The sequence below is a fragment of the Podarcis melisellensis genome, assembly GCF_964234715.1.
Source record: "Podarcis melisellensis genome assembly, chromosome: 1".
Lineage (NCBI taxonomy): Eukaryota > Metazoa > Chordata > Lepidosauria > Squamata > Lacertidae > Podarcis > Podarcis melisellensis.
In genome coordinates, this window is record NC_138528.1 from 122,114,916 (window position 1) to 122,140,058 (window position 25,143).

General features: G+C 38.8%; 1 protein-coding gene across 1 annotated transcript; it reads right to left on the reverse strand.

Moving 5' to 3' along the window:
- Nucleotides 1-930: 930 nt before the first annotated feature.
- On the reverse strand, nt 931-25,143 carry STK17B (serine/threonine kinase 17b). The gene is made up of 8 exons (XM_081898092.1): nt 24,879-25,143; nt 18,460-18,625; nt 11,167-11,379; nt 6,956-7,100; nt 6,542-6,668; nt 5,775-5,823; nt 3,219-3,398; nt 931-1,666 (listed from the first exon to the last, which is right to left on the reverse strand). The coding sequence occupies exons 2-8, from the start codon at nt 18,579-18,581 to the stop codon at nt 1,381-1,383; spliced, it is 1,122 nt and encodes a 373-aa protein (XP_081754218.1). The 5' UTR covers nt 18,582-18,625; nt 24,879-25,143; the 3' UTR covers nt 931-1,380.

A 25,143-nucleotide genomic window follows, 5' to 3' on the forward strand; every position in this document is an offset into this window, starting at 1 on the left:
TTTAGGCTTCATTCCCGTGTACTCTTACCTGAGAGTAAGCACCATTGAACATAGTGGGGCTTACTTCTGAGTAAAGAGGCATTACACACATATTAGTGGTATCATATATTTGCTGGGATACCATCAATGGATTCAACTGATGAATGGGAAGGTAGAAGAGAGTTGTAATTTAGGAGAATAATTTGATGAAGTCAACTTCATCTATAAAAGATAAATTATGACGAAACCTAACATTGCACACTTTTATGGAAGTTCTCATTCAATATAAAATTTAGTCTTCAGACTTAATACCTCACAAAATTGAATGTGCCCTTAAGTAGTATATAGCATTGCAGATTTTCCTGCCAGAAAGGTATACCACATGGACACAAGTTTGTGAGTAGATAGGTAAAGGCAGTGCTTTTTTTTCTAAAAAAATAGGTGCCGGTACTCATCATGAAGTTATTAACAACAAAGAAGAGGTGCCGGTACTGCGTACCCTTGCGTAGCCCCTGAAAAAAAATTCCAGCTAAAGGTATTTTCACATGACACAAATGCATCTTTGACCCCTTTCCATGTTATTTGTATACACAAAAAGGTTTTTAAATTAAATCAGTATTTTAAAACATCTGGGTACTATATTTGCATAACAGAATTGTGGAATGCAAATGGTTATTTAAGTGCCTCACGTGAAAATTGTCTAAAGCTGCAAACCTCTCTACACTGAACCCCAGTGAGGCTCACTTCTGAGCAAACATGCAAGAGCCTCCGGGCTGCCAGTCAGGAAGCCACTTGAACTCCAGTCAACATTCCAAGTGGGAAACACAGGCTCAAAGGATTCATTGTAGTACAGCTATATACTAATAAGTCACTGATTTGAATCTGTTCAACAAAAAGATGACAGCATGAGGCTGCTCTGCTGGACTTGAACAAAAGGGCCCATTTCTCTGCTTTGTCAACTTCACGTAGCTTTATTAACAATGCAACTGCATATGTATTTTTACATCACTCTTTGGCTTAGAACATGGTTATGGTGTGTTTAACAAGGCTAACTGTTGGCTAACATTAAAAAAATCCTCTTCCCAGTTTGCCTATTTTATTTATCGACACACCAAAATCCATTATTTGGACTTCAAATGTAAAAATGCAAAAAAAAAATACTCAGTTGCTTGTCTGCCTCCAAAGACAATCCACTTCAGGTGCCAGGACTCCAGTTTCCCAGGAGTCAAACCCATTGCCAGCAATGGTAGCACAAAGAAGGGCCAACACAACATCAACTGAAAGTGCATTTCTTGGATAACCAAAATGCAATAGTGGACAAGCCATAATCTGAAAGCATGTGCCACAGGAGTAGATCAGAATCCTAAATTCAGTTCAAAATAGCATTCAGGAGTGCATCTGTTAGCATACAAAGTCTGTTGTGAATTCTTGGGGGTACTGGAGAGAATCATCAAAGCGAAATCGTTTGGAGACTGTACTGCTGTCTTCTGGAATATTCTCTTTATCCTCTCGCTCGCTGCACATTCCATTACACATGCACTTATTAGTATTTCTTTCTTCTGTGCACTTATTCATATGATCATGTGTTGGAGAAGAACTGGGGCTTTCTTCAGGGCTGTACAACAAGAAGAAATCTCTTTGCTGAAGCCAGGAGTGAGACAGACAGGCCTCTGCTGTTGGTCGCTCTCTTCAAAATAAAAATCAAAAGATACACATTTAAGACATGGAGGTCATTTGAAAGCAACAGTTTAGCCAGTGAAAGAAGGGTTAAATACTACCTGATGTTGGAATAGCCTTACTGCCTTCAAACAAAACTAAATCCCTAATCAACTAGATTTGGCAGAGATCCACAGGGAGGAAGAGATAGGCAAGCTCATCTTCCCCACACAGCATACACTTCATAACTTGCCCTCTTGTAACTCCTCTCACTGACCCCACCAATTCTCATCACAAGGAAAGACAAAATATTTTTGGTTTAAGTGTCTATAGCTTGCTCTTCCTCTATTTGCCATCAATATGTATTTCAAGCAGTGGGAAGGTGGCTGTACGGTGCAGGCAAGAATGGACGGAAAAGGCAAAATGAAAAGGTTTCCTTCCTCAATCTGCCTTCCCTTTCTTATACCACTGATACTATTCTGTGCACATAAACATAGAAACTAACAAGGATTATGGCTGCAACATAATAGGGAGTCAGCCAACTAACACAACTCTTCACTGCTTGGAGAAATTGTAGAAGCACAATCCATTTTCGTGAAAGGCTTTGCAGCTTGCTGAAATGGCTACAGCTGTTCAATTCCGTACCTTAAAAGCAGGAGTGGGGAACCACCGGCCTGTGGGCCCAATTATGCTCAGCAGGGTTATTTGGCCCACAAGCCATGTCTACCTGCTCCACACCTGACATCCTGATTGTTCCCTAGAAAGAGATGTTCGCATTTGTCACTTTTAAAATTTAGTGCCAAATGCAAACCACACTGGGATTGGTTCCATTTGGGAGCCCCCAGATGCTGCAAAAATTAGATTTTGCAGTCAGAAATCACTTGATTGGCATAAATGGAATTAAAGCTGGCCTGCATAGGAAGAAATGAAAGAAGTGGGAGAACACTTATGGTGCACTCCTGATTCTTTCCTTCAAAGTTGGGTCATGATGGAGAGGTGGAAAGCTTTGACCACCTCTGAAAGTGCCCCACAAGGAACAGATCCTTTTCCGCATCCTGCACTAGAGAAAGCCCTGGTCCACCATCTCAGAGGGTTATATAGAAAGTATTAACAAACACAGAGGGTTGTACATAATGTTAGTCATGCTCACAACAGACCCATTGGAATTAATGGACATGACTAATTTAGGTCCATTAATTTTAATGCGCCTGCTCCAAGTAGAATTTAGCTGGATGCTACCCAGAGTCAAATACTGCTAGTTGCTCTTTGGCATTATAAAGCCAAGCACATAGGGAAGTATTTCTGATGGAAAATACACAAAGGTTCACCCCAATTCTAGACCCATAAGAATTTCTGCGCCACTGCAGTGTGTCAGGTTATACAATGCAGTTCTTACAAAAGAGGAAGAGAACTCAAGAGTAAATAAAATGATTTTTAATTTGAAATTAAGCTTGTGATACACAGACATGCAAAAAATAGCCTTTTCGTATGACTAAGCCCCTTGCCACTATATTTATGTTACAGCAAGACAGAGATTCCGCTTAAGTTTTCTTCCTTTGCCCTGCTCCAAATCATCTACTTACTCAGGATTTTTAACAAGTAGCATTTGAATGAAGTCTCTGGCCAATGGTGAAATTGAAGCAAATGTTTCTTCTGAATAATCCACATTTACTTGAGAAATATTGAGGTACGTTTCTTGTTTGTCGGCTCCCACAAAAGGAGATTCGTGTGTAAGCAGCATATAAGAGATGACACCCAAACTCCTGAAATTAGAGAAGTTATATATTTAATATTAAAATATTTGTAATTACACATACCAAGCCAGATTTTTCTTTTTAAGTTTTCAGTTATCTATCTCTATCTATAAATCAAAATTTGTAGAAAGTCATTACAGGTAAACTAGAGGCATTCATATAATCAGCTTGGTTTCATGACACAGAACAAGTGTACTTCTCACACACTGAACTGTTCCATTTTCAACACAGAAGGGCAGAAGGCAAAGTATTTGCCTATTTTTACAACTATACTTGTAACCAACATATCAATCAAAATATTTAACAACAGGACACTGGCAAGCAACCTGCTTGTTATCAAAATATAAGCAGAAAGATTCTCTCCACAAGGACTCTACAAATCCTGGCAGGCATACATTGTGCTAATGCCACAATCCAATTCTCAGGAGACCCAAATGGAGACAAGCTCATAAACATTTCATTGCACTTCTTGCACTATGATAGATATCAAATGGATGATACTCTCTCAGTGAGAAGACTTTACCTTTCAGCACAGTGTTTAGGGCTTGCCATACAAATGAACTGGGCACTTATATATGCTTAGAGCTCCAATATGAACATCCAAAACTCTAGATCAGGCTGCACATTTAATGGATCAACAGATTTTCAGTTTAACAAAAAATGAAGCCAGTGGGCACAGGGTTAAGAATTCAGAAGTTTGCGTAACTGTAACAGTGGTAATGAGATAATCAGAAACTGAAATAAAAACAGCAAACATTGGCAAAGAGATTCTATTTCTGGCACATGCTGGAAAGCAGTGAAAGCAAAGACGAACACCACCACAGGATATGTTTAAAAAAGAAACAAACAAAATCTAATTACTTCCTTAGCTTATGAAGCCAAGGCTGGTAGTCCATCAAATCATAAATATGGTGCTTGGTCATCTAAGGTAAACAATATATAAGCAATAAAAGGTTATAAGACCCTTTCCACTGAAGCCTTATACATTCTGAAAATAAAGGTGTAACAGGAAACCTTGTCTGATCCCAGGTTTGCTATTAATCACCTGCTCCTTTTCATATTCACCTCAACTAACAGCCAATTTACTTTTTGGGCTGTTAGTTGTAGAATTCTGAAAAAGTGCTGTGGCAACAAGTGACAAAATGGCCACCACAGGGCATAGAAAAAGAACATTAAGTGTAATTAAAAACACATCCTCTTATTTTTGCATGATTTTTATACAAGATTTTCCCCAGGCCACCATCAAACTGCAAGTCACATCTGTCTCCATAGCCTTAATTGTAAAAATTGCAGATCCAGGACTTTTCAGTACCACCATGAGTACTATCTGAAGAAGTGTGCATGCACACAAAAGCTCATACCAATAACAAACTTAGTTGGTCTCTAAGGTACTACTGGAAGGAATTTTTTAATTTTGTTTCGACTGTGGCAGACCAACACGGCTGCCTACCTGTAACTAGAACCATGAGGGGATAACTTGCAAAAATCATAAGGATCCACGCCTTACACTGTAAACGTCAATCAAGCACTTACCAGCACTAACCTGGGACAAAGAAATCCATAGATCTAAGTCACAGATCTTCATGGATTTTACAAGGCATATCCTCAAACCACCATCAGAATGAAAGGGTGTGGTATAAACGCAGCTGATTATAGGATAAGTTAAATCTACCAAGAGGATTGAGCCTATACAGTAGAATCAGAAATGTGCCCTCATCTGGTGCTTATTCCTTCACACAGAATATTAAATACTTGGGGGGGGGAGAGAGAAAGGGAAAGCCTGTACCTCACTGTTTTTTGGGTGCTCTATCCCCTTCCATAGGGCTTTTGGGTAAAGAATTCCAGAAGAGATTTCCATCCCCTTCCTATAGGGGCATCAGGGGTGGGGGAGGGAGCCAGGTGGCCCCGCTCCTAGGTGCTGGCTGCTGGACAGGAATGCCCCTATCCTTTGGCCATCGTCTCAAAAAGAAGCCAAATGTCCTTGCTCCACCACCACATGCTGCTTCTTTTTCACACACTTCTCACCTTTCTGTTCATCACAAGCATATCCACTATAGACTGCTGCCACCTCTTATGTGGCTTGCATTAAGAAGGGATGGGGATTCAACCAGATGGATGGGAGGCATATTTCAAAGTTTGTACAGAGGCAGAGGGCAAGGAGAGAGGCCCCGGCATTGGGGCTCATGAGCAACATATGGAAATCCCTGCTTTAGGTCACCATGACTATAACTTGTTCCCTATAGTCACAAATAACAAATGAAGGGCCAACAAAGACATTATGTGAAAAGCAGTTTCCAGAAATTTAAACTGAAACGATATAGTAGCTAATATATAAGAACTAGATAGTCTTTACAGTTGTTTTAACTTCAAAAGAAGTGATCTTACCATATATCTGTTGCTGGAGTAATAGGTTCATAATTTAAGACTTCTGGTGCTGGACAGAGGGGAAAGGAAGAATACCATGAAGTACAGCAATTGTGTTCTAGTATACTCATGACAATTATCTTATTCTGAATTTGGGCATCATTTTAAAATTATAGGTTTGTATGATTGAAAAAAGAGCATCCTCTTCAACATCTACGGAATAGTCCACACAGTCCTTGCAAGTGTATTTAGTTCTAGATGCAGAGCAATGCAGGAGTGAACCGGCACAATCAAGCCATCCTTTTGTTGAAGTTGGTACAAGGTACATACACTAATCTCAAAGTAACCCATTTACATTCTGGAGACCAGTATATATTTATTTCTTTAAAGTTATACTTTTCAACTTGAGACAATTCATGTTTCCTAATCAGTGATTGGGAGAAAACTGAAGAGGAAATTTCCTCTACGGCTTATATGTAGAACAGAAATGACTCCATTATTTTTACTAGTCCTGTGTCAGGGGCTGATTACCCAATGCCCGTTTTATTTTATTTTTATTTTATTTGTAAGATTATTCATAAACCACTACCTCATAAAAAAATGTAAAGGCTGGCATTCAAGAAAATCATTAAAACATTGTAAAATCATGAATCAAATTAATTCTCTAAAAACATTTTCAGCAGGTGATAAAATATCAAAATTGCAGGTACCTCTCTAATGTTGAGTAGTTCTACCATATGTGAAAATACATAGAAGCATTCAAAGAGCATGTGTGCACAGTGACATACCTTGATACTCGGGAGTCCCAACAATTTCCCGTAGTTCAATGCAATTGCCAATCTTCCGAGACATGCCAAAATCAACAATTTTTATATCGCCAAGGGGACATACACTACTCAATAAAATATTCTGGGGCTACAACAAAGAAACAAAAAATGTTCAGTGCATGCATAACTCACCACATATTAAGGATATAAATTTAAGATTAATTCATAGTTTTAAACTACTCTAATCCTACTGAAATTGGCATATCACCAATTTAGGAGGCCAGTAGTGTCTTACCAAAAAATCAAAGCATTTTTATAAAAGCCTAAAAGGCCAATTTGAAATGTTAAGGAGTTATCAAGATACAGATCAATATATTTATGAATTTATATCCTAGAACATCAACAAAAGTGCAGAAAGAAATACATTATAGTTACCTTTAAATCAAGATGGACAATGTTGTTCTGATGCAGATGACAAATGCCTTCAAGTATTTGTCGTATAAGTCTAACAATATCTGTTTCATCTATTGCTTCTTCTAGGTCAGGGACACATAAATTAAAGATTTCTCCTCCAGCAGCACTAAAAAAAATATAAACAAACACACTCAGTTTTAAGCATCTTACTCTCTAAATGACCTCATCACAAAGGTCAGTATCAGTCAGAAAGTAAACTCCAGTTCTACTGCCTTATTGTTTCAAAGAGTTTGGTACAGGTTCATATTTAATTGGACTGAAATGACAATTGTAGAGATGGAGGGTAAAGTAAAATGCTCAAGCTTGGGATTTTCTGTTGCTCCAACATGAACTTTTGTAGGGATAGTCAAAAAGAAGCCATGAGGATGTGATGTAGAAGGCAAAATCATTTGCAAGCTTCATATTTGTGAGGTCAGTGAAATGGCATCTATTTCCAGAACACCAGCAGATACCAGAAAACAAAGAAAAAGGTTTTAGTGGAAACTTAAATCTCAGCACAGCATGTTACTGACAGCAAAGGAAATGGATATTTTTTTCTAAAGTATCCAAGAAGTCTTTTAAACCAACTAGAAAAACAATCAACAATCCTGAAAACAGTCTATGTTGCTCAACATTAAGACAGCTTTATTTTCTGTGAACTTTCTAGGAACAGCCCCTTAAGAGGGACTCAAAACACTTTGTCCTGGACTACTTTTTACCTAAGTTTCTTAAAAAAAGTAGTTTTCAACTACTATATAATACTCATTCACCACAACCTTTCAAGAAATGCTAAAAATGTAGCTGTTGCTTTTTTTTCTGGAATGCATTTTGATTTTGGCACTCCAGTTACATACCTTCCCTGAAGCAATCATATTAAGTTATATTTCTCTCTCTCTCTCTCTCTCTCTCTCTCTCTCTCTCTCTCTCTCACACACACACACACACACACACACAGAGAGAGAGAGAGAGAGAGAGAGAGAGAGAGAGAGAGAGAGAGAGAGAGACCTTTGGAAGAAAGATGAAAACAAAAGCAAGATGAAAACAAAATGTATGCCCGAAACACAGCCGCTGCTCTGGCATGTCTTCCACTGCAACCCACGATCCCCTTGTGTGAACACACACACACTGTTTGCTTTTGTAATTTCTTCATCCAACTGTAGCTCCCTGCGCTGGAGCAAGTAATCACATGCACTCAAACATTAGAGAGGATGCCTTTCCACACATGCCTGCTCACCCACACTAGCAACCTCCTCTTGTAAATTTGGTATCAAATTATACTTCAAGCAAGCTTGAGCACAAAGCATAATTTTGGTTTCTTCTGTGACTGTTACTTGACCAATCCATATAAGAGGATAGACAACAGTTCACCTCCATTTACACAGCTCTCGTCATGGTCAAAGAACAGCAATGATGAGGCTGCTTTTGCATGGATACAACTCCAACAGCTGAAGGCTGTCTCTTCACCACCATCACTCATTGTATACAGGCATAAACTACTCCTTATCCCAATGGACTTTGGAAGGATGCCTCAAAGCTTCATCAAGCTGCCCTGTACATAGTAATCTAGGATAATGACATTTCAGATGACTACAGCTACAAGTTTTACAGTGGTCTACTAGGACAGCAAGGTTTCTATGTAACTCAAAGAAGTTAAGCTGCATATTGTGAAGTTGCTGTTGGTCCTTATGAGCATGCATACATATTCAGCATCCACTGGCCTATCTAGCAACAGTGATTCAGGAATGTTGCCTTCCTCTGTGGCAGAAAGCAACTCAACAAATGTCCACTGACACTATCTAGCACTCTTGATATCTAAGCTGTCATCTCTTTCAGATGGTGTCCTTTTTCAGTTGAAGGCTCTCTCACAATAAATCTTCTATAGCCTCACTGGCAAATTAGATATAATCCCAGCATTTACACAAAAGCATCTATTATATTTAACAAAGGTTATGATTTATTAAAATTAATGTTTGGTTTAAAAAATAGCAACAGCACACAAGGACAAGACACTAAAAGTTTTAGCTACCATGAAACTATAGTTACAACAGATTTATCTCAAACAAATCTGACACAGAGTTAATGCTGTACTTATTAAGTGCTGCAAAAATGGAAATTACACTTAAGAGGGAATGTTGAGAAGTGCCAACGCTGAACAGTTGAATAACAAGAATGCAACATTGTCAGAGAACTGGTCAAGCTGACATTAATAAGAAGTGCAAAGATGACAGTTACCGTGATAATAAAAAAAACCCTGGTTCTTTGGATCACTGAGGACAGCAACTTGCAACTGACTTTCATTTTTAAACTTGTTGAAGCTGATATTTCATAACATTCCATTATTTTAAATTAATCTAAAGCTCAAATGTATTCTGCTGAAATCTGCACATTAAGATTATTAATATAAAAAGCTTGATTGAACAATGAAGAAATAAAAATTGAATTAACTAATCAGTAAGTTTATATAAAGACTGTTTAATAGACTACATGATACATTAATGTCTCATAAAGGAAGGGCAGTGCCAAAAAAATAACCACAGATACATTGTATCCAGCCTGATAATGCAATCAATCCTACATGAACATTTAATTAAGAAAGAGCTTGTTTATACCAAAAAGTGTACTACAATACCCATGTCGTATCTTGTTATTCTGAGCCCTAACTATAAATAATAATGCAGGGCTCTTTATAGGCCCGAGACAGCATGTGGAATACAGTTGTGGATGTAGGTACTAGCAAGTGGAGATAGGAGCAGCAGCTTTGGTAAGCAAAACAAGTAATGACTATCCCAAATAATTTATATCACTACTGGTATAAATAGTTGTCTATAGTCATCTCAGGTATAAAGAAATGGATGGTGCATCAATATCCCTTGCAAACAGATACTGGTGTGTGTGATTTAGGACAACTGCAGGGAGGGGGAGGAGAAAACTGAATTATTTGTTTGTGTAGAAGAATGCTGTGTTAGAAACTGAGATGTGAAAGCTAGGAGCTAAATGGCACCTTAAACCAAGGTTATGGGCGCAACAACGGAATGTCTAGGCACACTTTTTTATAACAATACAAAGCTGAAAATGAATGAACTGCAGCAAAAATATTATGTTCATTTTCACATGGTCTAGTCCTTCCCTTGCCCACCCCCTAATATTCTTAAGGAGGTCGGGAGGCAGAAAAAGGTCCTCCTCTCCTTCCACTCTGCAGTTTCAATCTGAAATCTTAAGTGTAATACTGTGCCCAGAATTCAGAAACTGCTTCAGCTAATGAAATTCGCTGTCGCAAAATGTTCCTAGAACAAAGGGAGTTTTGATCATTGGAATAATGTATTTAATCACACAAAACAAGTCTGATCACTGTTAAACAGTCTTGCACTATCTTCTTATAGCAGTTGAAGTACATGGGAGAATGAGAAAATAGCTCAGAAAAAAAATTCTTGGGATATTTCTTAATTGGTTGTGTGATATACAATTCAAATGTAAATATATCAATAAAAACCATCTGACAGAAATGGGGAACTCAAGAATCACCTAGGGAACAGGCAGCTACCTATCCTTATCCATTCTACAAGGTACAGTGCTAAGAATCAACCTACGGAAGAACCATGCATGCACTGCAGTTTAAGTTCCATTTTATTTAAGTTTCCCCTGAAAGCTTAAAAAGACAGTTGGTTGTATCCAACAAAGTGGAAATGAGGACAGCTAAACTGATTTCAGTGGGTCTAAATCAGTTATAAAACACACACACACACACACACACACACACACCAGTTTTTAAAAGAATATTTTAACAATACAAATCCAATGTTACAATAAACATGAATATTTTTACTCCCCTGCCCCTTTTGTGGTTTCTTATATTGTTTTTATTTTTAATACTGCATTTTCTTCATAGTTGTGACTAATATGTGCACCAATTACAATGAGTCCACTCTGAGTATGCCTCAGTTGGAAAGAACCCAGAGATCTGCCATGCCTACAACAGAAAACATAATATAGAAGGTCAATGACAATAGTGCCACTGATAGAAGGTTCATTTTAACAAAGGATTAAGATCCAAAACCTAGAAGAGCCAAACACAACAGAAAGTACACTGTACGTATTCTCTAATGTTACCTCACGGTTATGTTTGGTGAACTTATGCAAACAATGACAAAATCAATAGATCTATAATCAAACATACTGGCACAAAGCATACTTACTATTCCAATACCAGAATGATTTCATTTGTTGTTTCATAGACTTCATGGAGATTTACCACACGGGGACTCAGCTTTGTTAATTCTAGAACAGCAATTTCATGTAGGATCTCTGCTTTGCAGTCTTGGCCTCTTCTTCTCTTCTTCAGAAACTTTGCTGCATATTCCTGGCCTGTAGATTTTGCAATACATTTTCTCACCACAGCAAATTTTCCTCTGTAAAAGGACAAAAGTATTTGTGAAGTATCAGAGCTGCCGAAGAGACACAAGAATATGGAGATATTTTAAAAGTAATGTCAGCATCACAGCTTTAGCTTACTGCAAACAAGAATGTGTGTATTTTTTGCAGTTATGGTTTTTGCAGTCTTATCATTATCTAGACGTACCGAAGACTTGAAAAGCAAAAATAGAGCTCTGGGCAAAGTTTTCTGCAACCCAGAGATAAGGCTTCAGTGGCTGGAGCATCTCCTGACCTTACCTCTACCATAGTTACAATTATCTGTACCCTGATTTCTCATGCAACACTGCATTTCCTTTATCCTGCTTCACTCCAAACCTTTGCAAACTTGAATCCCAGCAGCAGACCATTATTATGTAAGAAAAGTTCCTCTTGTATATATCAGTCTATATGCAAAATTTGGGTTTCACTATTTTGAGTGTGAGGAAGGGCTAACTCGTTTTAAGGCCACAAATCTGTATGAAGTCAGGTTGCCTGATGTAAATGGAATTTAAGCAGCCTTACTATATGCAAGTTTGCAGCCTTCAACCTCCAAGATAAATATACTTGGATACCCAATACCAATTAGGAGATTACTACATTACAGGGTTTTTTAATCAAATATTCTTAGTTAAGAACTTAAGACAAAACTTGCACAAAAAATGTATTAAGATGCTTACAACTGCCATTTTAAAGATTGAAAATACTCTGCAAATGCAATTTACCAGGTACAGGTGACTCTCATCTTATGCAGGGGTTATATTTCAAGGTTAGCACATAAACCAAAATTGTGCATAGTCAAGACACATTTTCCCCCTGATACCTTCCCCTTTCCACCTTCACTTAAATTTTTAGTATTTTTTTTTGCAAAGAATATAAAGCTGAATGCGCCCAAGTTAAATGTGCATAAGTTGTAAGTTACCTGCACATAAAAGATACTTCTGTATTTAAGATCCTAGGATAAAAGGCCATTTAAAGTGTTGCAAATGCATTTTAAAAAGCTTCACTCCACCACAGTGCTGGCAAGTGTATTTAATACACAGTGCAGGTAAGAACATGGTTCTGTTTTTTAAAGATCTCTGAAATGCTTCTTCTTAGAAGAGTTTAAGAGGTTGTTTGGGGGGGGGGGTTGGCAATAACTCCTTCAGAAACTGGTTTCAGGTTTTTAAAAGGATGTTTTAAAACACATTTTGCTTAAACATATGCTCAGATTTTCAATTTGCGGGGATAATGTCTCCTTTTAACAAAGTGTAAAGCTTTACCCTTAAGGTGCCACAGTACTGCAACAACACACTGGCTATGCTGCTGAGATGAGTTTGGGCCAAATCAAGTACTTTGAATCTGAGAGAAGTTACTACATTCCTGGCTTTCAAAGGGTGGATTGTGACTTGTGACTTGGTATAAGGTAGATTGCATCACTTTTTAAAAAGGTGTTCTTTTTTTTCCTTTCCTTCCAATACAGAAGAACAGGAAGTGCAGAGAAAAAAGACAGCTCACATTTTGAAGGTGGAGAAGATCTAAAATGTCTGCTGCTGGACACTCGTAGCCAGTGTAAAGGTTTTGAAAGAGTTGTGTGTGAATGAGAACATTTAACATCAGGAATAACTGGACAGATAAACTGAGGCACAGGGAAATTAAACAGCTAGTCAAATTAAAACAATGTGTTCATGGTAAAACAAAGTACAGCCTAAAGCCTCCACACAAAAGCCCATTCTCAATTGCTAGCAAGAAACAAGTCATGCAAATCTCATCTCTTACCAACTGTTTAACTTTAGAACCAAAAATGTATGTTGGTAAGATTGTGTTTTTAGAAGAAAACCACATACTGCTTAAAAATGAAGCTGACCTTTTAGGAAGTAAAGAAAAATGTGTTCCCTTGGCCAAGTTAGGAATGCCTGAAAACCAGGATTATGATTTTAGTGTTGATGTTTACACGAGTGCCCAGAAATACAATAAGTGAAAAGTTTAATATAAAACGAAGAACAGAATCAGGTCTTTAAAGTGCTTGAAGTTACAGAAGTAAAACATGTGTACAGTGGTTAAGTACTTAATTCGTTCCGGAGGTCCGTACTTAACCGGAAACTGTTCTTAACCTGAAGCACCACTTTAGCTAATGGGGCCTCCTGCTGCTGCCGTGCCGTCGGAGCACGATTTCTGTTCTCATCCTGAAGCAAAGTTCTTAACCGGAAGCACTATTTCTGGGTTAGCGGAGTATGTAACCTGAAGCGTATGTAACCTGAAGCGTATGTAACCTGAGGTACCACTGTACTGGATTTGCCTAAAATGCTTTTTATTCTAAAGTAAAATTTTCAGAACTTCTCTTCAACCATTATTCCAGGCACGTGAACACCATTTTTTTTATTTACAGGTAGATAGCCATGTTGGTCTGCCGTAGTCTAAACAAAATAAATAAATAAATAAATAAAATACTTCCAGTATCACTTTAGAGACCAACTAAGTTAGTTATTGGTCTCTAAGGTGATACTGGAATGAATTTTTAAATTTAATTTTGTTTCAATCATTTTTTATGACATCACATAAAAATATACTTCGAAAATGTCCCTGTTCTGAGCCCCTTCTTATTAACAACTTTTTAAATCAAGGGCTTGTAAGCAACTTCAGGAAAATGTCCAGATTTGGAGGCCAGTGACTAAGAACACTACAAGCTTTCACTAACTGTAAATATGGGGATGAATATCAAGCAGCTATTTTTTTAAAAAGACTCAGAGGTAGGCAGCTTTAAGTGTGCGTTTTCATTTGGAAATTCTGCAGCTACTAGAAACAAAATATTTAATAGTCTAAAATATGTTACTATCATGGTGGGGGGACGAAGGAGTGAATCATAACTTCTTTCAAGGCTCATCTAAGATCTTTAGAGATTAGTTAACACGCATCTGCCCACACTTAAAATGATGTGCAACTCTTAGAACCTGGCAGAAAGCTGTTTTGCTTCCTTTAAAAAAAGAAATTGAGCAACTCCCATAGGACCTCCAGTATAAAGCAGTTAAGGAAATAATTTATCTAGTAATTAATAATGAAATACAACAAGACAACAGGGTGCCTCATTCCTAAATTAGTATTTGAATTCTCCAATGAAATGCAAACATTAAAAACTGACCCGCAAGAAACATATAGTATTAGAAATTTCACCTGTAATTTCAAGGTGTTTTGACAACTTTCCTACAAATGAAACTGCATTGCTGAAAGTGAGTCAGCCAAATTCTGTAACACAATAAAGCCTGAATATACATCAAGCAATTATTATTGCCTCACCCAGCATGATGCAAACTTACTATGAGGAAGCTGACTAGCATTCTACAAAAGGAGGAATTACCTCAGTTTCATGAGAACAACAAAATGTTTATCTTTCTTCAGGTGCTTTTTAGAGAACTGCCACACATTTGACCAAAAGACTTGGTATCTGGAGACTCAAAGCTTTCAACTCTTTTCATAACTGTTCAAAAGGTATGAGCTAATCACTTTTCTGCCTTGTGTATCCTCTCTTTGTGGCCTGTCACCCTTTAATCTAATGCCCATCCACCAAAGCCTTGCCCTCATCTATATCTTATTTCTCTACTCTTTAGGCATGATAAAGACTATACATAACAGAAACACAAACTTGTTTTAAAACCAATCAATTTGAGCTTCCAGCTACATGCATATGGAAGATGGATACATCTGAGTGCCACAGCTGAGAGCATACATACATGATGTGTGGACATCTTACACATGAAACTGCAGTAGAGGAAAATCAAGAAATGGAAGGACTATGGAGGAAGATTAACAAATTTTAGTTTGGCTCACTAACAGTGATGAGGGATTTCTGGAATTTTTTTATTTTATTTTCAGTTTTACCAGAAACGTTTCTGAGGCACATGCACAATGGCAAAAAAGTGAGTGGATGGAGGCCACAGACATGAGAGAAGTTGGACAGTTGCAGTTCGTATATTCATCTGTAGTCAGGAATGGAAATCAGTCAAGCAAATATGATTAGCATTCATTGAAATTGTTGTTGTTTCTTGAAGTCCGCAAATGATATGTAATTAATTACGAGGTTTTTTTTTCATTCTTCTGATGTTTCCTTTGCATTGAAATGAATATACACTGAGAGCCAGTGTGATGTAGTGGTTAAGAGCGGTACTCTTGTAATCTGGGGAATGGGGTTCGCGTCTCCGCTCCTCCACATGCAGCTGCTGGGTGACCTTGGGCCAGTCACACTTCTCTGAAGTCTCTCAGCCCCACTCACCTCACAGAGTGTTTGTTGTGGGGGAGGAAGGGAAAGGAGAATGTTAGCCGCTTTGAGACTCCTTAAAGGGAGTGAAAGGCGGGATATCAAATCCAAACTCTTCTTCTTCTAAATAGCTATGTAAGCTGCATTAACTTACGTTAAAAAGTGGACAGTGAAACAAATAATGTATTTGGTAGGACCGAACTGCAGTGGAACAGAAAAAGTGTTGATTGCAACAAATACAGGTCAGAGGGGAAATTGCTGCCTTACATTCCTTGATTGAAGCCACTATTTGCTCAATAACAAAGTCAAATCATTAACACTAAGCAATTATACAATATATGTTCCAAATGTGAGCATAGGACATACAATGAATTGGATCCAAAAGCTGCTAAAGTAGAACTGCCCCCTACTCCCAACTCTCCACCCCTAAAAGCCTTCTCACCCTTCTCAGCAGTATTGGCTATGGCACAGATAGCATAATCAAAGATCAGACAATGGAACCTTGTGTGAATAGAGAAGAACTTTCAAGAGATGCAGGCAAATAGTTCTAGTCACAAAGCTTCAAATCCAACCCAATAATACACCAATAAAAATTCAAGAACAGAAAATATTCCAATGAAGAGAACAAAGCCATGAGCTTATATTCAAGGATAATGAATTAGTGACTCAATTAAAACTGTGAAATTCATCCTATCCATATATCCTCTTCCTTATTGCCACTCTGCTTGACCAGGCTCATTAAAATTTCCTATCGCCTAAAACCTATTGCCAGTTTTCATCTTGCTTCAGAAAACTACCCCATATCTAGTGCCTGAATGATGTTTCAAAGTCAGCCAGATCAACAACCTTCTGTGTCTTCACAAAAGTTGAACTGCAAACATATTGATAACTTTGTTCCATGAACAACTGGAACATTCATGAGCATTCAGTGACATCAACTTAGCCACTCTGTGTTAGATTAACTGCCACAACTACTTAGATTTTCTCCACACAAACTCTTAATTAAGCTCAAGTACTTCAATTTTCAAAATTTTACTTCTTGAAATTAAAGTCTGCCTCACTAAACACTGGATTGGACTAATTTTGCTCCATCTACCTTTCATATTAAAAATGCTACAGGGAAAGAACACACTGTGTTTCAATAATGTCATAGATTCACAAATTAGGCAAAGGAGTTGTTGTTAGCTCACAAGTATAAAGCTCAAACAAGTTACTAATCTGCATTAACTAGTTAGCAAAGGCAAAAAGAATACATTTGGAGTATGTCTTGAAATAGGAAGGTGAATTAAGAGTTTTAAGAACTTTAGCACACACAATTCTAGAGCCTCTGCAATGGCTGCCATCTATTTTAGATGACATTTACTTCAAAGCTGTCAAGTTATTTCTCACAAAGAGAATTACTCTCCCAATAAGCAAAGAGAATCTTATGCACTCAGTATTTTTGTGTAGAAGGATCTGTAGAATTATTTGCAGTGTTAGATATTCAGATATAAAAGTTAATCGCCAAATCACACCTTTAACCTAGGTTGTGGTTGCCACAATGGAATGTCTAGGCGCCATTTCTTTCAATGGGATGATGATTTCATTTCATTTCAATAGCACTTTATATTTTAAAGAACAAAACTCAAAGCAGTTTACTACACATTAAAACGTCAAATCAAACAATCCAGAATAAAACAAATTCAAGCTTCAAAGAAAATATTTCCGTTCCTTCTCTAAGTAACATTTTGCTTTCCCCAGTTGCCAATCTGGCATCCAGAGTTCTCCACGTGGTCGTGACTGGGCCCGCATCAGTTGCAAAATGTGCCTGGCGCCTAGCTAATTTCTAACACTGTATTCTTGCAATACTAATTTCATTTTCTCCAACCTCTTTCTTTCTCACTTTGCCTGGCAATAATGAAGGACAGAAAATCCTGTAATGTGGGAGCATAATTGCACTTGTGTTACTTTTTTTTTTAGTTCCAGTTTTAAACTGATTTGGGCATCCTTACAGAAAGAAAAATCAAGTAGTACTAGTAGTTTTAAAGTCTAGGACAGTAGCCCACCAATACTGATAGTTATCAATTGCCCTACTCCCTTCCCCAACAGCCACCCTTTAATAAACAAAGAAGACCTAGAAATCAGGAGTGGCTAATTTCTTACTTCATGATGGCTTTGGGGACACTTGGATGTTGTTATCATCTCTCCTGCTGCTTCCAAAAGTTGGCAACACCAAACACAAAATGAGGGGCTGATCCCTCCCCATTTTTTACACATGACGAAGAACCTGAAAGGTTCTGACTTTTCCCACACAGAATGAAGTGGTTTTTTCCCACCTTCAAATTCTCTGTAATTCATGGATATCTTATGAGTCTCTCACGTTATGCAACCAGAGACAAGTGGTCCGCAGAAACATATTTATGGTCATCACTGTCCACCAGAGAAAAATTCGTGGCCATGTGGCTCCATATCAGGAGACAAGTTTCTTAGGTGTAATCCTGATACTGGCTTTAACATTCACTTCCCTTGCTTCATACTGAAGCATTCCATGAACTGCTCTTCCACCAGGCCCCTGCATGCAGGCTATTAGCAAAACAGATGTAGAGCTTTACAAAAGAATGGGTCACTGACACTTCAATTTCAGGTACAGGAGGTATTGGAAAGTGAATGTTCTGGTTGCAAGCCAGCACGGCAGTGGTTTGCTCTGGATTAGGGCAAGATAGGAGAGAAAACTAGACTTCAAAAGTTGCTCTATACCTTATACGGAAAAACTTAGGTTAATGAATCAAATTATTAAAGTTTGTATTTGTATTATCGCAGATCAGTCTTGGACACAAAGTAAAATCCAAAAAGCATAATAGTTTCTTACCTTCCCAACTCTTTGGATTCAACTTCATAGAAACTGTAAAAATTATCCATTTTTATTTGTGTCTGAAGAGATGTAGACAACAAGCCTGGAGGACTTTTGCTCTCCGACTTCCTCCTGGACATAGTTAATGCATGAGGTTTCTCCAACACTCGTTACTGATTTCCACCTGTCAAAACAACATTTATTTAAATACAAGTGTCACACAGTCCAAGTAAACTACCAGTTCTCATTCTCTTGGCTTGTTAAAAAAAACTTTTAGCAGTTTTGATGTCCAAAAATAAACCTTTATGGTTGTATCCAATTTTGTCATGCTCAGAGTAGACCGACTGAAATCAAAGGACATTACTAATTGAATTCCACTGGTTTCAATGGGTCTACTCTGATTTAGTTGGCTACCTTTTGGGAAACATGCAATGATGTCCACCTGCTTGTACGACAGAAAACTGGGCAATGGAACTTCTTTCCTCTCTTACCTATTCCACGCTCCCCCCCCCCAGCTCTGCTCCAGAGTGTGTCTCAGATTTGGGGTACACAGGAACTAAGAGGGGAAAGTAAAGCAAGTGAAAGAATTGTGCTAGGTTTGATCTTACCCTCTCTCTCTCTCTCTCTCTCTCTCTCTCTCTCGTTACATATTTATTACGCAGAATTCAAATATTTTTAGATCCTATCATGCAACATGTAAGCAGTATGACATTCAAGTGCTAAAATTATTAATTTCCACTAAAACACACTACATGATGTATCCAACACCAACGGCTTAAAAACAAAGCAGATGATCCAGGATGTGGCGAAGGCACAGCAATATAGAACAAAATGAAGGGGAAACATAAGTATAATTTTAATGCTATATTGTTTCCTAAAATGAATAATATGATAAATGGGTTACAATAGTAACTGGGCAACTGAAAAGTTGTAATTAATTTTGCAGAAGAATACACGTCAGAAATATATCGATATCTAATGCATAGCTGTTTCTATGATTCACGTTAAAATCAATGTTAACCATTTTCAGTGCATTCACTTCAGTGCCTCCCATTTCCAATAAAAATATTTCCAAATAAATCTATTAATTTGCTTGAATTGAAACCCCATTAAGATTGCTTTATTCTTTTTCTCCTAATTAAATATTACACTTAATTAGAGATTGGTTAGCCTTAAGTTAGTTGTCTTAGGTAAATCAGTGGAAAACCTTATTAAGACTAGAATTGTCTTCCTTGCCAAGGAAGAGCCATCATGGCTTTTACAACACCAGGTAGACTACTAACTGGGTGATTTTTTTTCAAGAAGCTCCTCATTAAAACACTTCTAAGGAATTGTACTAGTCATAGGATCTTCTTCGGCAATCACTCGTAACCGAGTAAGATTGTCTTCCATAACATGGTTTTAACAGTGAGTCCGTGACTGTGGAGGCCAATTCTGGATCCGCACGTCCTTCCACTGTGGGGACATAGGTTTCCGGGCGGGAGTTGATCATATGAGGGTTTGCCAAACGTGCCTTCCTCTTAGTACATTTCTCCCTTTTGTCCTGAGTTCAAGCATCTTCAAAGTCCATGACAACTTTGGTTAAGGTTGTTCTCCAATTGGAGCACTCGCAGGCCGTAGCTAATAAAGAGATGCCTCTATAGTTTCCGCAATCCGCTCAATCACCATTTTTTAAAAGGTTGATAATTTTGGCATCCCTAAAGTCTGTTAGGATTTCCTCTCTCTCCCATATTTTTTCAATGAGAGCTTGTGAAATTGTTATGTAAGTTCAAATCCACCCACTTTGATTATTTCGGCAGATATCCCATCAGGTCCGCTGGCTTCGTTGTTTTTCATTTGGTTGACAGCTGTACACAACTCTCCCAGATTTGGAGATACTGCAAGCTCATCGCTAATTTGTTTTTGCAGAATTTGTGAGAGGATCTCAGCAGCTACAGGGGACTTGCAGTTAAGGAGATGCTAGTAATGTTCTTTCCAGTGCAATCCCATAGTTTCTTTATCTTTTAAAAGTATGGTACCGTCTGTTGAGCATGGGGGCATATGCCATGATTTATTGGCCCATAGATGGTCTTTGTGGCTTTAAAGAAACTCTGTGCATCATGAGTGTTGGCTAAGTGCTGGATCTCTTGAGCTTTATTTTTTTATCCAACAGGTGTTCTTTACTTCTCTGGTTCTTCTTTGAACCTCAGCCTTAGCATTGGCATAGGTTTCTTTTTCTTAGTGGCACAGTTTCTATCTCTTTGCCAGGTCTGAAAGGCCTTCCTTTTCTTGTCAATAATGTGTGAGTCATGGGATAAGACAAGATCTTACAATTGATCACTATCTATTTAGGAGATTATAGGCAATAACCAGGGGTGCTATTTCATGCATTCATAAATGATCTACAGTTAAGAGAGAACAGTGTGGTTCCTGGTATCTGTAAACTGGAGCATTATTTAGGATGGCAATTCCTAGCAGATTGGAAAGAGTTCCAAAATAATCTCTCAACTATTTAGAGCAGATCACTGCAATTTTAGTTTAAGTGCCCCATCTTTTAAATTAACTTTTCAGGTGTGTATCACATTCAGACCCTGAACTAACTGTAGTCTCATATTCATACACTATCTAAGTAACAGCTTCAAATAGCTTTAGAAGCATCCGTCATACAGAAGTTGAAGCAAATGTTGGTCAAACTCTGTATAAGACTACTTTTTTCTTTTTCAAAGAAGTTATCAGTAACTTGGATACAACGTCACCATTACCACATATTTACCACAAAATATGTTCCGGAGAAAAGCAGAAGTCTTGCACTGACGTCTTTACTTTATTAGAAAAAAAGCTATGTTTTGACTCATAGCTCGATAGATTCATATCAATCTCATTTCACTGACCTGCCTGAAATTCTTAGGTATATGTGCTTTTAAGTGAACTGCAGTCATTCAAGATGCAACCCATTACAATTAGTAATGAAGTTTTTAGCTAAAGCAGTTTCAGAGGAACAAAAAAGTTAGGCATGGGATGCAAGCCTATTTTAAAAAATATGAACCATACTGAGAACACAATGTAATCAAACAGCTGGTTTAAAAGATTCAACTGCAATTAAAATATTTTTCACACATAGCTTAAGAGCAAGTGATTTTTTAAAAGACAAATGTACTGTGTATGCCATCAAGTCATTTGCTGAAGAGGAATTTGGAATTCATGGTTGTCATACTATACACACAGTTACTTGGAAGCCCTGCTGAACTCAGGACTTCCAGAAAGCATACAAGTCTCATGTCAGGCTACAAGTCTCATGTCTAACATTATGTCCACTGAAACACCCTAACTCATAGCATGCATGGGAACTGGAGATGCATTTTTATAACACTTCAATGATATAATGGAACCCACTGTACTAGAACTTTCAACACCAAACACAAAAGTCCTTCCCTTGAATTCTGTTACTTATTTGAGCACAAATTTAATACACAAAGACTTCTGTGCAGAAAATCCCATAAATAGCAACTGGTCACAATCTGAAACAATTCACAAACTTTCAAACACTACAACCGGAACCATGCCACAGAAATCAAGCAATTTCCTTTATAGAAGGTCATAATGTGTGATACAGGTATTTCCAATCCTTGCTAATTGGAATCATTTAAATTTTCACAGACTGGAACCCACAAACTTTAGAAAGCCCTTCATATTAATCAACTATGGCTCTGCTTCATATTCCACCATTAAGGGAGATTAGAACCTTGGATGCTGCAATCCTAAAATCATTAAACTCGGAATTTACTCCAGAGTAAACTTGCTATTAATTATTATTATATTACTATTGTGCAGTGTTGTATTGCAGGGTACTTAAATGGTTTGGGGACAAAAGCTAAATTAAGAGGACATTACAAATCTATTTTTAAAATTACCGTAAGTAACTAGAAATAACCAGTTCAAAAAAGCATCACAATGGCAATGCTCTTTGCAATCAGGCACCCACACCTGTGCCAGCTCCAGGTTCTGAGACACCCTTGGGCATGGGTAGGCAAACTAAGGCCCAGAGGCTGGATCCGCCCAATTGCCTTCTAAATCCGGCCCGCGGACGGTCCAGGAATCAGCGTGTTTTTACATGAGTAGAATGTGAGCTTTTATTTAAAATGCATCTCTGGGTTATTTGTGGGCCATAGGAATTTGTTCATATTTTCCCCCCAAAATATAGTCCAGCCTCCCACAAGGTCTGAGGGACAGTGGACCGGCCCGCCAGCTGAAAAAGTTTGCTGACCCCTGCCCTTGGGCAAGATGATTTCAGTGGGCCAACTTTCTCCTCACGCTCCAATTACTTACCCTTTCCCTCTGCACTCAATCTATACAACTACTAAATGGGAGATGACCAAGCAAGTGAAAGATGCTGCTCCGTCACCTTGCTCTAGTCACTGCTTGCATGTTCAGAGAGGACAGGTGAACAGGCAGTGACAGCAAAGAGCTAAAGAGTCAGGAGGCGCTAATAGCTGAAGTGGACCCCCTGCAAGGGTATGAACATCAGTGATTACTCTGATTAGGTGCTGCAATTGTTAAAAGATTTTCTTTTTCATATAAGGTTTCTTTTCATATAAGGTTTCTTTATTGTTTTTAGGGTTTAATCTTAAGTATTTTGAGCAATATTCTTTTTATTACGCATTGTTTACAGGATGGGGGGTTGTCCCTATAAGTACACCTTGTATAAATTTTAGGAGATATCAGAAGTTGCACATTGCAGAAGGTCTCCAGTTCAACAAATCTGCACACTCAGTCAGCTGCTGCTCCTACACCATATGTGCACATTTCTTCCACAGTTACCTAGTCATCTCCCAAACTACATGAATTTGACCTAAGCTAGTATTATGTCCACTCCACATCTGAAAATAGAATTCCATAAGTGAAAATGGACTTTGTGAAGAAGTAGTTCACAGAACTGACCGTGTACTTTAAACAACTAGACGCTCCAAAAATATAAAAAATCAAAAGGCATCCGCGTAAGGGGTGAGATGGGAAGTATGAAAAAAGATCTGAAAAATGGCAACCTGAAGATATAGACCTGCAAGGGGTCAGGCAAGGATGCTAGCCACCACCTTAGAGACCCATCATCAAACAAAATACTAGCTGTATGAGCTGAAATGGCTGCGCGCACATAACCCACAACTTTATCAACCCTTTTTTCCCTGGACACACCACACACTACTCCAAAAATTCCCACTCCCAAATGTCTAACACAAACTTATGATTGTGACAGCCAAATTGCCATTATTATTATTAAGGGAATCCATTTGCACAATCTGTGTTTTCAAACGTTCAAGGCTTGGCTTTTAAACCACTAGTCACCTTTTCCTTTTTTATTAAGGTGCCCGAAAAGCACTACAGGTGTATCTAAGAGTGAGACGTCCTTGAGCCTCTCTCGCAATCTTGAGCTGCAGTTTGCCGGTAATGTGTGTGATCTCTCTCTATACACACAAACAAACACATATAAACACACACGCACATATAGTACCAACTCCTAGGGCCAAGGTCTCTTGGGTCTCCTACAATAAAATATCTGAGCGGGGCCAGGAGCCACCAAGGTTGATGGGCATTGCCGTTTGAATAGCGTGTGTGCCACTTCTTGTGATTATGTGGGGCAGGGCTTGCCTGCCCCCCCCAATATTTTATTCAAGTTGGCACCACAGCACAAACACACATTTCTATAAACACAAACCAAACAACACCCCTATGCACATATAAATATATGCAAAAGCACACATTTATATAAAAAAACACACACACAAAACCCCCAATGAACAAATACATGCACGCGCGCGCACACACAGAGGACCAACTCCTAGGGGCCAAGGTCGCCTAGAATAAAATATTTAAGGGGGGCTGGGAGCCACCAAGGTTGATGGGCACTGCCATTAGAATAGCGTGCGTGTGCTACTTCTTGTGATTGACTGATTAAATAAATATTTTATTTAAGTTGGCACCACTGCACACACACACATTTATATAAACACACACGAACAAAAACACCAATAAACAAATATATGCACAAACATATATACACATACACTCACACACACATACATGCACACACACTCACTCAAGAGAAAGCTGGGGAAAGGATGTCATGAGGCGAGCGAGAGAAGCAGAAGCGACCGGGTGGCGGCGGCGGCGGCGAGAGGGAAGCTCATCCAGGCGCCCCACCGTCGCCGCCGGCGTGACCCACAAGAAGCGCCAGCCTCAGCAGAGCCGCCATCCCCACAGGCAGGCGATGGGGATGGGGGGGCGGACTTTGGGGAGGGGGCGCTGCTGCCGAGGCCGCCAGGGGGCGCTTTCCTTCCTCATTGTCGGCCGTGCTTTTCCCTCAGCAGCAACGCCGCCCCCCTCTTTTCCGTGAGGTGAGAACCCTCCCCGGCCTATAACACTATTAATAAGAATAAGAATAAATATTCTCAGGGCACACTCACCCTTTTTCCTTCCTCAGGGCTTCGTTTCCCGAGCCCAGACGGCTCGCCTTCTCTGCCTGTCTCGCCCGCCGCCGCCTCACGCTCCTTTTTATTTCCTCCCCCCTCAAACACACACCCGCCCGCTTCGTCCCTGTTTCCAACGCGGGACAGCAGCACCTCAAGGGACAGACCAGCCTCCCCTGACGCGGCTCTTTTCTTGCCGCTCGGTGCCAGCGGCCCCCCCAGCGCGCTCGTGCCCGGCCCCGCGCTCGCGCTCGCTCGCCAC